Genomic DNA, 16,420 nt, shown 5'->3' with positions numbered 1-16,420 from the left:
TCGCCCTTCCCAGCGAGTCCGTGGTATCGAGTCCACACTGGATGGAGTAGCGTGCTGCATCCCTTCCCTCTGCTAGGGCTTGGGTATGCTTTGTCTGGACCTCCCCCGGGCACTGCGGCAGCACTTCCGCAACTGTATCCCACAGAGAGTGGGTATAGCGGCCCAAAAGGCAGGCCATGTTGACGGACCACTACCCCAAACTTAGTGAGGAGAACAGCTTTTTCCCAAACTGCTCGTACCTTTTGAATTCCCGATCCGGAGGGGCGGTCGGGAATACGGTCTGGGAGGTAGAGGCCTGGATCACCAGGCTCTCGGGGGTGGGGTGGACAGGAAGCTGGGGTCGCCCGGAGGTGGGCGGTGGCGTCTGGCCACGTTCAGATCCACAGGGAGGCCTGTGGAGGGCTTGGACCAGGTGCCCAGTAGAACGTCCATGAGGGCTTCGTTGAACGGCAGTAGAGGCTCCGAGGAGCTTGCCTGCGGTTTGGCACCTCAGTGAGGAGGTTAATCCTCACGCCGCGACAGGGAGCTCAAGAGCCAAGGCCTTGGCAGCCCTAGTCAACACCACGCTGTACGCAGCCCCTTCCTCTGTAGCCACGGTAGGAGGGGAAACAAAGCCAGTGTTGGGCGAAGTGTCCAGGCCACTGGCCTCCCCCAGCTCGTCTGCCCAGTCCTGGCTCAACTGGCACTGTAGTGCCAGAGGGTCCTCATACCCCTCCCAGTCCTCCTCTTCATCCATCTCCTGAAAAACAGGAATAAATGATGGAGCCGGGACATCGGCGAAGGGCTCACCAATTGGCGTCGAAGCCAGCGTCGGTCCGGTGCCAGATCAGGACAGAGGTTGGGACCAGGGACGGGACCGCTCGGGGACGGCGCCGGGGGCGACACCCTTGGTGACGGCGTCGGCAGAGGGGTCGTGAGGTCGACCGGCGGCGTCGCGGATCCGGGCCTGGATCCTGAGGGGCCCTGCACGTCGGGACCAGAGTCGTCGACGACGCCGGGGCCGAAGCACCCGACCGCAGCAGGGACGGAGCCGCTGGCCCGCTTGGGCTCCCAGAAGGACCCGCGGGGCCCGAAGGCGCCTCGCGGGACCCAACGGAGGGAAGCGCGACCTCATGGCCGTGAGGAAAGCGTTGATCTCCTCCAGCGTCGCATGCAGCCCAGGGACCAGTGGGTATGGAGCTGGATGCGGTGCGTGCGGCTCCGGCGGAGCCGTGTGGGCGGTGTCACCTGAACCCCCGGCTGCGTCGTGGGGAGTCAGAAGAGCGGTGTCACTTCTTCGACTTCTTGTGCCTCAACTTACCTGAGGACTTGGAGCCCGACGAGTGGTGTTGAATCGCCGAGCTGTGAAGACTTTGGCCTCGCGACCGGTCCCTCAACCTCCTCCTGGACCGGGACCTCGAGCGGTGCGGGGCTGACTGCCGGATCTCGAGGCGCTTACGGGACCGCTTCCGCCTAGCCTTTGACGTCAAGGCCCGGCAGTCGGGGCACGACTTGTCATCATGGTCGGCCCCGAGACAGTAAAGGCACCAATGGTGGGGGTCGGTAACCGACATCAAGCGGTTTCAGTCGCCGCAGGGTTCGAACCCAGGCATCCCTATCGGCACCGGAGTCGAGAATCGACTCAAGAAGATCCAAATGAGATCGAAAAAAGTTAGTCAAAAATTGACTAGGAGTACTGCTCTTCCCGGATCTGCGATTGCTGGCGCGGAAAAAAGAAGAACCGACGTCAGCGTGCGAGGGCGGCGTAGAAGTACTCCGACGACGTCATCCTGGCGATCACGACGCCGACGACGGACGCGGAGCCGCAGATGACGCCTACCGACGTGCAGGGGTACTGCTACGCAAAACTTTATGGATCCAGTCTGACGCCTGGGGATATTCTAAGGTAAGGAATCTAACACTAAGCTGTTTCTTTCAGATTTACAATTCCAAGATATCCTATGAAACTTTTAATACGGCAGACGTGATATCCGTCACACATGTGATGGAGTACCCCATCCTCCAACATCGTAATCAGGCCCTAACTTAATGAATATTAATTGAACTGAGCATCCTACTCGCCAATGTCTGCCTTTTAAGATCAGGATGGTGCTGCGCAGCAGGTAGGAGGCACTGGGCTGGTTACACAAGATTATGTGTGCACACGTGTGTGCACATGTATGGGGTAGATGTGTGAGACTACCATTGTGTGCAACCCAGAGGCCCCGGGCACAGGTAGTCTATCTCAGAAGGGACACTGCAAGGATAGGTGCTGTCCTGGGCTATGCCTTATAATATGAGCAGACATTCATAGAATAGGAAACAGCATCTGTAGTGCATTCTGGAAAATCAGTGGTGTTTTCACTGCGTTATACATATAGGAGGAATCTGCCCTAAAGTGCAGGCTCCAACGAGGTGTCACACTAGGGTAAAGCATGCATACTGAGTTTGAATTTGCAAACCCTAGCACGCTACATCAACATCTAATGGACTTCAGAAAGTATCATATTTCTCTGGGTCAGCTCATAATCCGATTTCAGGCCTTTATCCCCCTTACTGTGCCAAGTTAATTACTGTGCACCCCAGCAGAGGAAACAAAAACCTCTGCACACAAAAGGAGCAATTATTAGTGATTGACTCTGCTCCTGGGAAATGAAATTTAGCCTTCACACTGCACCTGGACTGGGACAGCTCAGGCCCACTAGAACAAAGGAGGAAGCCCACACGTCTGGAGCCAAGAGAGTAGGGGTTCACCATTAAAGTTTTGGTGGGAAGGGGTCAGACAGTGATGCTAGCTAAGAACAGAGCTGCGTCCCTCAGAAGAGCCTTTTCCTGAGAAAACCTGAAGTCGCCATGTTGGAATGCCCCAGTATAATGTGCAGGGGGGTTGGAACAAAGGGTGGAGGGATGCTATGGCATCCGAGGTTTGACCGGGGTGTCTGGCATCTAGATATCTGCACCCCTACTTAAAAAACACTGCACAAGGGAGAGACAGATAAGACAACACTGGACCTAGGAAGTGACAACAGCAGAACGAATGCCCAGCTGGAAAGAGAAGCCACTTGATGCCCTGCAAACATGGACTAAATACTATATTACCAACTGACCCCCAGGACTAGGAAGGATTTTTTCAGGGCCAGTGAGCTGGCTCAATTTTTGCACCCTGAGGAACAGTTGGGGGAAAATGACCTACTAGAGGACCCTGGATGATTCCCTTAGAATCGCTATAGACCTGGAGTTCGATGCCCCCCACAGGTGCGCTGCAAGACATGGGGAGTGTGGGCAGGAGGGCATTCTTCTAGCTGGTAATGAAGGGGTTGTACTAGATGCTCAAACTAGCAGGAGAGGAGCACCAGGATCCAGGCAGAGGAGAAAGATGGCACAGGGAGCCAGCAAATCCAGCAGGCCACAGAACACATGGAATTTAGAGGCCTGTTGAAAATCCTCATGACTAGGCCTGGCCACCAGGAGCATAACAAGCTCAAAATGAGAAACATGGGCCTGATCTATATGCAACTTCCAGGATTTGCACTTGTTGAAAGAAAATCAAGAAAAGCAAGTGTGTTTCACTCTGCTGCTCTTTCAGGAAATACCCCACGGGTTGGCACAGCGATCTTTAAAATTACCCCTCTGAGGAAGGGATATGCGAGGTGCCACTTACCCCAAACCCAGATTGCCCCGGGTGCCTCCACCTCTGCTGAGGCCATCGTAAAGAAATGCTGAAGTCTGGCGCAAACATGGCATGCCTTGGGGACTACATCCCACGGCACACAAACAGGAGAGGAGAACAAGGTGGAGGCCTCCGTGCCCCCTACCATACTACTGCGTGGTCTCACACATAAATGTCGTATACTTGTAAAGCGCACAGCTGCCCCAGCAAAGGGGCGTCCCGGCGCTGTATACCGCTGGGGAACCCGTCCTGGCTTTCCCTGTGGGATGGTCCCTACTGGGAATCCCCAAGGTGGAGCCAGGCATCCCCAGCGTTGATGGGGCCGTTGTGGAGATTAGGCAAGCTAATGCCCAGAGTTGCTGAGTGGGACCCCAGGTTAGAGTAGGCACTGAGGCGAGAATTGTCGAGTCCGCTGACCCTGGTCCACGACCCTGCCGCGTCGGGAATTGAACCCTGGTCCCGGGCCGACTTCTGCTACCGGGTCTGCCGCCTCTAACCAGTGCGCCACACCACACCACTCCATCCGTCTCCATGACTGGATGGAGCGAAGAGGCATAACTAGACAACAACGCGACCACTACTTTGTCAAGGTAATACCAATCCCCTACACCCTGAAAGGCCCAATGCAACTGACCAACGACTCACTGGAGTGACGGCCTGACAACCATATCCTAGAGGTCTGTCTGCGCTGGGCAATAGCCAGACCTAGTAGAGGGCCTGAAGCACCTGTTCCTACTGCGGCTCTCCGAGACCAGCCAGGTGGGCAGCATCTGATACCTTTCGTCAGGACAATGTGCCATGTGGGAAGACCCCGATGACTGCTGTAGGAAGGTTCACTGCGGCCCTAAGCAGCACAACCAGAGATGGATGAGAGACTGAAACGGGACTTGAGCCTTTGAGAATGTATGCTGAGGCAAGTGAGGGGGAACACTGCACTCATACTAGAGACTACACAATATTAACCTTGAGACTGAGATGATGAGAGGAGCGGGAAGAGTGTTGGATTGAGGTGAGGTGGGTGGGGGCGTACAGACATTTATGCATCAAAGACTTACACCTGCAAGTTGGGTACCCTAGCATTATTGTAATGCTTCGTATTTTGCTTTCTTGTAATAAAGTACTTGTGTTTTTATAAAGGGAAGCACTGGGCTGGACAATTATCTTACTGTGCTGCCAGAGAGGAGTTGAGAGCTGAGCCTGGTTTACTCCACACAAACATCCCGGAGAAGCCGGTCACTGCTCACCATTGCTACCACTGAGAGTCAAGTGCTGAAAGGATTGTGCTTGGCTGAATTTGCAGAGCCATAGTTGGACAGGCCCTGGGACAGTAAGTCAAATAACATCAGTTCCCACATCTGTGGCCCAGTAGCCCCTGCCTGTCCTGTGGCCTACCGCATGGAGTCTGACTGACAATCATACGTAGCTTTCTTTTATTTGACTGCATATCTCACATAGCTCTCTGCCTGGAGCTTCCTCTCTCAGACAGCATTTTGTCATTTAACGGTGTAGCCTACACAGATTCTGTCAAAGATCCTGTCTTTCACACAAATGCTCCTGTCGGTGACTGGCTGCTTCCACCCATCATGTGATAGTCTAGCCCACATAGCTTTCTGTTATATGATGGTTTATCCACAAAGGTTTGGGTTAGTGACTGTCTGTACTACAACACTTCTGGAGATACGATGGTCTATCCCATATAGTTCTCAGTCAATGGCTATTTTTGCGACAGAGCCTACTGCCAGTGACTATCCACCCCTCGCTTGATCCTTTTGTTGCCTGTGTGGGCCACACCTCCTCCTCTTCTGTTTTTTCTTTTTTTGTTTAATCTATCCAAGCACCATTTCTGTTCATGTAATGGTCTATATCCACATTGCAATCCTGTTATCTAATTGCCTACCAGCCATACATTGCCTACTCTCACACAGTTCTCTGCTCTGGAATGATCTATTCACTCCTTTTCCTACACAGAGTTGCTTGTGATGGCCTCACCAGTTGCCCAGGTTGCCCTCTGCAACAAACATTTCAAGCTCATGCAGTGCAAGCACAGATCCTCCTGAAAGCGGGAGAAGCAGCAAGACACATTTAAACTACCTGTTTTTTACATCCAGAAGCACTTCCCAGGTACCGCAGTCCTGTTGCCTATACTCACTGGGGGAGAAAATAAATAGTTTTAGAAACACCCATCACCCAAAATGCGTCCCTATTTATCTCCACGACTCCAGAGGGGTAAAGAAATCAATCAATCCAGAAAGAGACCTTTGGTGAGTCTAACAAGTCTTAGCAATCTCAAGAAAAGAATAAATATAACAGCATGCACATATTTGACATGTTCCTGCCAAGATGCAGGGTGGACTGCCGACATATACCCCCTTTCTACTGTAACAAAAACACATAGAAGCTTTGTTTATGAAAACAAAGAATAGCCCGTCGACCTTAAAACCCTCAATTGTGGGTTCTTCTACCTGGCCTCGGAACTAGTGACAAGGAGTAAGGATTGGAAACATTTACCTGAAGAAGATATCTCGGGCAGCCTTATCGGGACGAGGGTTGATCAGCTGCTCTCGTAGCACATCCATTGCACAGTTGTACACATACACAGGACAGCGCAGGCGTCTGGGGTCATTGGGATCGGGTTGAGAGGCCTGCCGAATGAACGAGATGTGAGCATCCCGCTTCTGGGATCCTCCGAGCTCTGTGTGGTCAAATTTAGCATCTGCAAAAGCAAAGAGCCACGTAAAGGGGTATAAAACCCAGTCTCAACAATACTTCATGTGGAAAAGACTAACACAGGAATGAACCGCTAACCCATCCTTCCCAAGCAAAGGTCTGGCCACACCATAATCCCCTGGTTAACCAAATAATCCATCCGATGCATTTATTGCTTCGGATGTTTTGTTTTCATGCCCTTTCACTCTCTTATGCAGACGTACCAATATCTTGGCACACCCTAAATGGCATGATTTCCCTGCCACCACCTCTCCCACTTACATCTGAATCTTTCTATGACTCACACAGTCCAACCTTGAACCACCCATGATCTAACCTGAAAGCGAATGAAGGATATTAGTAGTCATAGAATGCAGTTTACTGGGTTTGCCAGTCTGCCCAGCAGAAGCCAATTTCACAAGCTGGCAAAGGCAATATAATACAAAAAGTATCCACTCCTCTAAGATCTTGCATGCCCAAAGGTGCATCCTTAGTGTGACCAGTCCATTAATATTGATGTGCACCGTGTCATGGTGATTTGGTTCTGTTCTTGCAGCAGACTAAGAAGAACAGTCAGTTCAGTTTCAAAACTTTATTCGGTTGAAAACAAGTAACCATAAAAGTACACATAATTTTCATAATAAAAGAGCAAATTGCATTACAATAGGGGACAGTCATACGGTAATCAATTAAAATATAAAATTCTCAAATACGGATAGATTTACGCAGTCTAAAACATTGTTAAAAAAGAACAGTCAAAACCAAGAGCAGACTTTAGAGGAGAGATTAAAGGCTTACCAGTGGCCGGAGTGACGCTCAGGATGGGCACAGAGCCAAGCCTCCATTCCACCTTCTTTTCCTGTGGGCTGGCTAAGTCTCCCACGCTGCTTTTGTCTGCAGTTGAGGGGTTCTCTCCCTGCCGTCCTTCTTCCTTGGGAACTTTCTCTGGGTTTGATGGCATCAGTTTCTGCACATCTGGATATTAAACATCTACATGTTATCTGCACACGCAAGATCCAATGGAAAGGACCATGCATCACAAAGGGCTCAAAAATGAGGTCTTGGGAGAGAAGGAGTAGTTTCAGTCCTGTAACTCCAGTTCTGTAGTAGGGGTATCTCTGTTATAGTAATAATCTAGTGAATAGTCCCGCCCATGTGCGTGGACCCCGGAGCAATCAAAAATAATCTCTTAAGGTGTCGAAAAATGCAGAAATGCACAGACACTTAAGAGAGAATTAAAGACAGATAATGCGGCCTATATCCACAGGCTACACTGTCCAGTACTTCAACTAGAAATTCCACCAAAAATCCACAAACAGCACAGCCTGTCCAGATTTCTGTTGCTTTAACAGCAAAAAACCCTCTGGAATGATAGAGGGGAAGACATGGACAGACAAGCCCCATAGGTTGCCATTATGTGGCTCAGAACAGGAAACTGTGCCTTTAACCCCTTCCACGCTGATGACGAGCTGGGCTCGTCATGAGGTAGCCTCCTGCTACGCTGATGACGAGCCCAGCTCGTCACGTAACATGCGCTTTTAAAAATCTCCGCGTACGAGCGGAATTCCGCCCGCACGCATGCGGTTAAGAGAACTTTCCAGAACTTCGCAGTATCCCAGAATGCACTGCAGGTCCCTTTTACTTTCAGTTCTTTTTGAAGGCGTAACACGCCAGACTGTAGCATTCCTTACATGAATATCTCTCTCCACCGGGGAGGAGGGCGGGCGCTTATGACTATAACAGAGATACCCCTACTGCAGAACTGGAGTTACAGGACAGAAACTACTCCTTCTGTAGTAGGGGATCTCTGTGTATAGTCATAATCTAGTGAATAGAATGGCAAGCCCATCCCCACACCAAAGCAGGCGGTGGAGAAAAGAGAAATAACACCACTACTGTGCGAACAGATTTCGCAGCGAAGCCTGCCCAACCTGAGAGTCTGCCCTGGCATCAGTGTCCAGGCAGTAATGCTTAGCAAAGGTATGGACCGACTTCCCAGTGGCCGCCTTGCAGATTTCTGCAATTGGAACATTACGGAGCAAAGCAGTCGTGGCAGCTTTACCCCTGGAGGAATGAGCCTTAGGTTTACCCCCTAAGGTCTTATTAGCCTTTTGGTAACACAATTCTATACAGGACACAATCCACCTCGAGATGGACTGTTTAGAGGTAGCAAGACCCGTCCTGACTGATCCATAATTGATAAACAATTGGTCTGACCTACGAATATCCTTGGTTTTATCCAGATAAAATTATAACACCCTCCTAACATCCAGGGAAATCAGGGACCTTTCCGCTGGAGAGGAAGGATTCTGAAAAAACGTAGGTAAAGTTATGGTCTGGTTAACATGAAAATCAGATATAACCTTTGGAAGAAATTTAGGGCGAGTACGCATAACAACCTTAGCCACATGAAATACAGTATAAGGTTCCTGACAACACAACGCCTGAATTTCACTCACCCTGCAGGCCGATGTAATGGCCACGAGGAATGCCGCCTTCCAGGACAGGTGCTGCAACGAAGCCTTATGAATAGGTTCAAAAGGCTCCTTCATCAGTCTGGACAGCACCACATTCAATTCCCATGAAGGCGAAGGAAGCCGGACAGGAGGGAACATTTTCTTCAAGCCTTCCAAAAAATCTTTGATCACAGGGATCTGAAAGAAGGAAGTCTGTGAAGGGCATTTCCTGTAGGCAGTCAGCGCACCAAGATGAACCTTAATGGAATGGACATTAAGGCCAGACTGCGCCAGATGTAGAAGATACGGAAGAATGACATCTTCCTTACACGTTGTTGGGTCATAGTTCTTGGACTTGCACCAGATGCAAAATCTGTTCCACTTGTAAGCATAAGAAGTCCTAGTGGAAGGTCGCTTAGCCTCCTTCAGTATGTCCATGGAATCTTCAGGTAGATTCAAATGGCCATAATGCACTATCTCAGGAGCCATGCCGCCAAACTCAAAGACGAGAGGTTGGGGTGCAACATCTGCCCCCCGAACTTCGTGAGAAGGTCAGGCCTGCACGGCAGCCGTATGTGAGGAAGTAGAGACCAGTGAAGCAGGTCCGTGAACCACCACTGCCTGGGCTATTCCGGGGCAATCAGGATCATCCACGCCCTGGACCGGGACAGCTTGATGAGCACCGTCGGGATCAGGGGAATGGGTGGAAAAGCGTACAGAAAGCTGTTCGACCAGTTGATCCATAACGCATTCCCCAGCATCCCCGGCTGGTAGTACCTGGAGGCGAAGTCTCGGCATTTGCTGTTTTCGACGGTGGCGAACAGATCTACGTCTGGAGTCCCCCACCTTGCGAAGACTTCTCCTAGTATTTCGTCGTTTATAACCCATTCGTGGTTTTCCTGAATCAGTCTGCTCAGTGCGTCTGCCTGAACATTCTGCACACCTGGTAGATGGGTTATCGTCAGTCCTCTGGCCAAGAGCCAGTGCCAGATCGCCTGCGCCTCCTGCGACAGAGTGCGCGATCTCGACCCCCCCCTGCTTGTTGAGGTAATACATCGTGGTCGTATTGTCCATCTGAACAAGCAGAAAGTTGGTCCGGAAGGACGGATGAAAGGCCTTCAGTGCCAAGTGAACAGCTCTGAGTTCCAGGAAATTGATGTGGTACGTGGACTCCGTCGGGGACCACGTCCCTTGAATCTGTAATTTTCCGGAGTGCGCCCCCCAGCATTGGAGCGACGCATCCGTCACGATAGTCTGCGTGGGAACGTCCTTGTGGAAGGGAACCCCTCTGAGGAGATTCTCCGCTGAACACCACCACTTCAGAGACTGAAGAGCATGCAGAGACAGTTGTATATTGTCGTCCCAAGATCCTTTCCTCTGATCCCACTGATCCTCCAAGCACTCCTGCAATGGTCTCATGTACAGCCGTGCGTGTGGCGTGAGGAAGATACAAAAGGCCATCGACCCCAGTAGAGAAGACACCGTCCTCACTGTTGTGGATGGAGCGGTCATAAGAGCCTGAGCCTTCCGAAGGAGTGATAATCGTCTCTCCTCCGAAGGAGACACGCTTGCTGACAGCGTATTGATGGAGGCTCCCAAGTACTGTATGCACTGGACCGGAGTCGGGACAGACTTGGACATGTTGATGTGCAACCCCAGCTTGTTCAAGAGAACGCACGTCTTCCGGAAGTGCGCTTGAGCTTCCGAGAAGGAGTAGGCCTTGATCAACCAATCGTCCAGGTACGGGTAGACAAACACCTTGTTCTTCCTTAGGTGTGCAGCTACCACTGCCATGCACTTTGAGAATGTTCTGGGCGCAGACTTCAGCCCAAATGGCAGTACTGTGTACTGATAATGATTGGCGCCGACTTGGAATCGCAGGAACTTCCTGTGTTTGTGAGCAATGGGCACATGGAAGTACGCATCCTGTAGGTCTATTGCACATAGCCAGTCTCCCTGTGGCAGCTGAGGATAAATCTGATGCAACGACAGCATGCGAAACTTCTCTCTGCGAATCCACTTGTTTGCTTGTCGCAAATCCAGAATGGGCCTGAACTCGTTCTTGTTCTTCTTTCGAACCAGAAAGAACCGGGAGTACAGACCTCTTCCTCTTTGAGACAGAGGTACGTCTTCTATCGCCCTTTTCCTTAACAGGATATCTGCCTCCGCCTGGAGCTCCCGCAGTTGAAACTGCGAGCTGACCGGTGGAATTGATGGAGGCGGGCTGGTGAACCGAAGACTGTATCCATTGCAAACAATATTCAGCACCCACTTGTCCTGAGTAATTTTTCTCCACTCTGCCAGAAAAAATTCCGCCCGCTTCCCCCCACCGGAGCGGGTAACGGATGTAGGGGACGTAACCGCTCAGGGTCGAGACCTGGCTGCGCCTTTGTTTGCTGTAGAGGACTGCTGGCCTCCTCTACCCTTCTGGCGCTTCTGAAGGGCGGAAGGGCCTCCGGAACTGCTGCTGTTGTTGCTGCTGCTGTCCCAAAGCCTGCCCTCGCCCCCTGCCCTGTGCCCCGAACCGTTTCTGGAAAGGGCGTTAGGCCTTCTTTTCTTTGGGCTTCTCCAACCCAACCGCCGTTAGGGTCTCGGCCTCTGCTTTCATGCGGGCCATCTCATCGTCCGCATGCTTGCCGAACAGGGCTTCCCCCGAGAAGGGCAGATTGGCCACCCGCTGCTGAGCCTCCGGCTTGAGTGATGTGAGCCTAAGCCAAGCATGGTGCCGTTGGTTGATCCCATGACAGTACCCATGGGCTGCCAAAAGAGATACATCAGCAGCCGCGCTGACGACCTGGTTCGATACCAGCATCCCCTCCTTCAGGATCTCCTGAAAATCCTCCTCCTTCTCTCGTGGAAGGAGTTCTGTGAACTGCTGGAGGGGTTCCCACAGGGCACGATCATACGGCCTAGTAGAGCCGCATCGCTAGACGCCTTCATGGCCGTAGATGCCATCCCACAGGCCTTCCTGCCAGCTGAATCGATCCATCGGCTCTCCTTATCAGGAGGCACGGTAGAAGACGGGGAGGTAGAATGTTGTTTCCTGGCCGCCGTCACTACAACAGAATCCGGAATCGGATCCATCTGCAGAAAAGCCGGGTCAGAATCCGGGGCCCTGTACTTCTTAAGGAGCCGGGAGGGAGCGGCCTTCGTCGCTGCTGGTGTGAGGAACAGCTCCTCCGCAGGCTCTACCAATCCTGGTACCAGCGGTAGTAAAGGGCGAGACAAATGCTTCTTATGAAGCGTCTCAAAAATCACAGACGTCGTGGGTGTTGGAGCCGTCACCGTGATTCCCAATTTTGCTGCACCCCTCAGGAGAACATCCTGGAACGTGCTGATGTCGTCCACAGGAGACACTCTCGTCCCCGGGGATTCCGACAAAGTCGGTGAATAGGTCCTGGTCCTGGAAGAGTCCGTGCGGGACCGTGATCGGCGCCTCCCATGGCGCCGTCTCGACCTAGTGGAGGATCTGTGACGACTCCTCGATCTCCCCCTCCGTCCGGAGCGTGATAGCGACCTCCTTGGCTTCGGTCGATCCGCCGGTTCCACAGGGGCGGGCGACTTTGGCTTAGCTGGGGCCCTCGGCCGAGGGGTCCCCTTGGGAGGAGTCGGATATCAGGGCAGTGAGACCGACCTCGGAGGAATCTAAGGCGGCTTGTCTGGCGGCAGCTGAGGTTGAGGTAGAGGTTGAGGACGCGGTGGGAGTGGTGGAAGCGGAGGCGGAGTGGGAGCTCGCGGAGGAAGCCCTCTCGGCAAAGGAGGAGGAGGCGTAACAGACTTCTGCCTAGAAGGGGTATACACCACTGAGTACACCAAACCTGGTGATCCGCCTTCCTTTCTAGGCTGGGTCGTTGGCGAGTCTCCCCTAGGCACCTGGCGCCTGCTAGACTGACTCCTGGCGCCAGAACTCCTCCCGCGCCTTCTGGGCGTCGAAGAACGGCGACCGGACGGCGAGCGTCGGCCCCTCAACGACGAGCGTCTTGTCCTCGACGGCGACCGTCTCTTGCTCGACGGCGAACGCCTTCGCCTCGACGGTGACCTCCTGCACCTCGACGGCGACCTCCTTCGCCTCGACGGTGATCTCCTCCTCAACGTCAAGGATCCCCTCGACGACGACCTTCTCCTCTTCGCCGACGGCGAATGGCGGTGTCGCCTCGACGGCGAGCGCCTACGCCGGGCCTCTCGACGTCGATTACTCGACGACGATTCCGACGAGGACGACGACAAAATCGTCACTGGAGATCTCGACGGCGGTCTGTTCAGTTCCCTCGACGCCGAACGTCGACGCCGCTTCGACCCAGAGCCCTGGAGAGACGGGGAACAGACTGCAGTCATCCCTCTTGGCGCCGTAGTCTGTGCAATCGACACAGACGGAGAATGGGGACGCTTGCTGGTCTTCCTAACCCTGGGGAGCCCCCAGACCCACCTTGCGCCTTCAGCCTTCTGTCCTCCAGGCCCTGAAGTCTTATCTTCATTCTATCCCTCAGGGTCCTGCTAGAAAAGCCCTGACAAATGTCACACTCCTCTGGGACATGAGATGAGGGAAGGCAGATGATACACACCTCGTGTGGGTCCGATTTGGCCTTCTTCCTGGAGCACTCTGGACATTTGTCGAATAATGCAGGCACATTGACAATCAAAGAGTGCACCAAAAGACAAACAGGAAGAAAAACCACCAAAGTACTTCAGAAAAGTACTCAAAGAACTTGAAACAAGTGAAAAATCACCAATAAACGTTTCAAAAGGGAGAGCTCAATGCTCCAGGGTCCTGCTTGCAGGAACCGGAAAAGAGAACTGAAAGTAAAAGGGACTTGCAGTGCATTCTGGGATACTGTGAAGTTCTGGAAAGTTCTCTTAAAGGCACAGTATCCTGTTCTGAGCCACATAATGGCAGTCTATGGGGCGTGTCTGTCCATGGCTTCCTCTCTATCATTCCAAAGGGCTTTTTGCTGTTAAAGCAAGAGAAATCTGGACAGGCTGTGCTGTTTGTGGATTTTTGATGGAATTTCTAGTTGAAGTACTGGCCAGTGTAGCCTTTGGATATAGGCTGCATTATCTGTCTTTAATTCTCTCTTAAGTGTATGTGCATTTTTGAATTTTTTGACACCGTAAGAGATTATTTTTGATTGCTCCAGGGTCCACGCACATGGGCGGAACTATTCACTAGATTATGACTATACACGGAGATCCCCTACTACAGAAGCACAAGCAAAATGGGGAACAGTTTACACAGTGATAGGGAGAAAGAACAAGTGTGAGTTCTTTAGAATTGTCAGTCGTCAAAAGTGTCTTGATGACGTAACCTTGTCTCAAGTAGCGTGTACCCGTTTAAGTTCTAATTGACACAATTATGAATAAATTAAAATTAGCGTGTGATCTAGAAAAGGACATTGAGCTTAAGGTATACAGTCGGTCACACCATCATGCTTCCTATTTAGAAGAAGAGTGCAAAGTTCAGCGCCATCACTGATTAGTAAACACCTGCACTTTCAATATATGTTTTTTATGAGCAAATATTTGAAGAGCTGGGGCCTCAGATTGTAATACGAATCTAAGATTTCATACAAATAAGAGGACAATCTTAAGAGTTGAATATAATGGTGTTACTGACCGAAACACTCGCTGTACATTCAAAACAGCAAAAGGGAGCAGACAAAAATAGTGATATAATTGAACTAACAGGTTTTGTTATGGAAGAAGCATCAGGAACACAATACTTATATGCCACACAGTATTAAATGATACAATGATGAGAAATACAGTCACAATTTAGGAGCATGAGAAGCATTCAAGCACATTCCGGGTGGGATGCTGTACTGTCGATGGGTTAACTGGAGTATGGCACGTTCGGCAGTGAAAGACATTATATCACAGGTGGGAGTGGGCTTGAGCACTGCTACCATCAAGAGGAGCATAAATGGAACCAACTTAACATCAGTAATATAGTACACATACAGCTGTGCAACAAGACTGATCAAAAATAAATGAAGCGGTGGGCATTTGTTCAGGCATAGGTACAGAAAGTAAATCCACACAAAAAGCAAGACATAGGCAAGTTCTTTTCTGGGCAGAAGCCAACACATTGTAGCTCACAGAACTCTACGGGGATCAAGTGCATCACAGAATGACAAAGGAAATGGACTTCTAAAAACGTCCTCACGGAGTATCACAAGCAAGTTGTGTTATATTTTGCCATTTAAATGAATAGGAGATTGTTCCTGAACTAGGGCATGTTGGATGAAGAAGAAACAGCAACAAGGAAAACCAGAGGTGGTGAAGGGGAGAAAGACAGGAAGGTGTGCACAAAAAGAAAGAGAGGAGAGAAGGGTGCACATGTGTTTGTTTTCCTATTCTCCTTCATACAAAAGTTACACCCAAAGTTAATTTAATACGAGAGATCAGGCATCTGAACAACTATTGAACATAAGCACATACTGAACGGAAGTCACTTTTTCGAGATACTTCCTTGCTGGAAATCCCTTACGAATAAAAAAATAAAGTTCAGAATTCAACAATCAACTAAAACATAAAATCTTTTATGTCCTGCCCAGTGCTCTTATTTTAAGAAGCAATACCAAATATTGACCAGTTCATTTTTGCATACTGGGCAGTGATCCTGGTTATGAGTCTCTCTTGTGGTGCTAAACCTGCTACCTTGGCTCTGTCTGAACACCAGCTGTGTGTTAAAACTGGCTGGGCTTATCAGTCTAAGCAGTAAGAGGTCCAGACCGGAATGTCACAGCCACTACAGCATTTTTAGCCCTGTCTCGGGGGGCAAAGCGACTAAGGCAGATGTAGCTCTGATCTGGGTGGCACATTCACTACAGTAGTTGTACCTGCAACCAATCGACGCCGTCACAACAGCTTAGCAGATGCAGTCCAGACCTGGCCGATCCAGCCCTGATCAGGCTGATATAGGCATGCAGGCTTGAAGAGGTTCCCACCAGGAACTAGATTTGAGAGACCAAGGGGGCCGTAAGCAGTGTGTGTCGTTCCTACCTTGCTCTCATGTCATCTGCTTACTCTGGAAGTTGCAGCTTTTTTATGCCCTGGACAGTCTCCTCTCCTGCAGAGCCAGGCAAACTCTTTCCATCACTTAACAGTGAGGAAGGCACTTGGGAACCCTTTAGCTTCTCCAACAAAAAATGCAGATTTCTGGTGATTTACCAGTCTATGGCAGACTGCTATCAGGCACATATCAGCAGTAGTCACACAGCAGTTCCTCAAGAACTCTGCAGAGCACACCCTTCCTTGGCCACAACGGATTTGGAACTGGACAGAAGTGGAGTGGTTTGGATCCAAGTTTCAGGCATATTTTCTAGACAGAGGATGTGCATCCACTGTGTCAAACTTCAGAAGTGGATTGGTATGGTTCCCTTTTCATACGTTCCAACAAAGTTTTTTTTTAGATTGATGAGTCTCACAGCAGGCAAAATTGGAGTCGTTGCCAAATGAGAGCACCCACACCACAAGCACAGGTTTCTACAACTGGCTGTCATTAGCCTCAAAGAAGCAGCAATCCGAGATAGACAAAAGGGCAGGCCTGAACAAGAAACTTCTTCACCAACACACAAGAAATTGCAGTCCCACCTTTCACCCCTACCATCCT

The 16,420-nt window shown here is 50.8% G+C and overlaps 1 protein-coding gene across 7 annotated transcripts in view; it reads right to left on the bottom strand.

The window, feature by feature from the left end:
- SZT2 (SZT2 subunit of KICSTOR complex) overlaps window positions 1–16,420 on the bottom strand; it is an 804,663-nt gene that overhangs the window by 534,938 nt on the left and 253,305 nt on the right. For 5 of the 7 annotated variants that reach the window (XM_078659317.1, XM_078659363.1, XM_078659315.1 and 2 more), the window contains exons 25-27: window positions 7,154–7,330; window positions 6,158–6,362; window positions 5,741–5,797 (exon numbers count right to left, since the gene is read on the bottom strand). In XM_078659317.1, the coding sequence (XP_078515443.1) occupies window positions 5,741–5,797; window positions 6,158–6,362; window positions 7,154–7,330 (439 nt within the window). The remainder of the gene's footprint in view (window positions 1–5,740; window positions 5,798–6,157; window positions 6,363–7,153; window positions 7,331–16,420) is intronic. The other 2 variants (XM_078659316.1, XM_078659524.1) reach the window with 1 other exon arrangement.

Source organism: Lissotriton helveticus, chromosome 1_1, assembly GCF_964261635.1.
Source record: "Lissotriton helveticus chromosome 1_1, aLisHel1.1, whole genome shotgun sequence".
In the NCBI taxonomy this organism is placed as follows: domain Eukaryota; kingdom Metazoa; phylum Chordata; class Amphibia; order Caudata; family Salamandridae; genus Lissotriton; species Lissotriton helveticus.
Note: the sequence above shows the minus strand (reverse complement) of the source record. Positions and strands in the feature narration are given on the sequence as shown.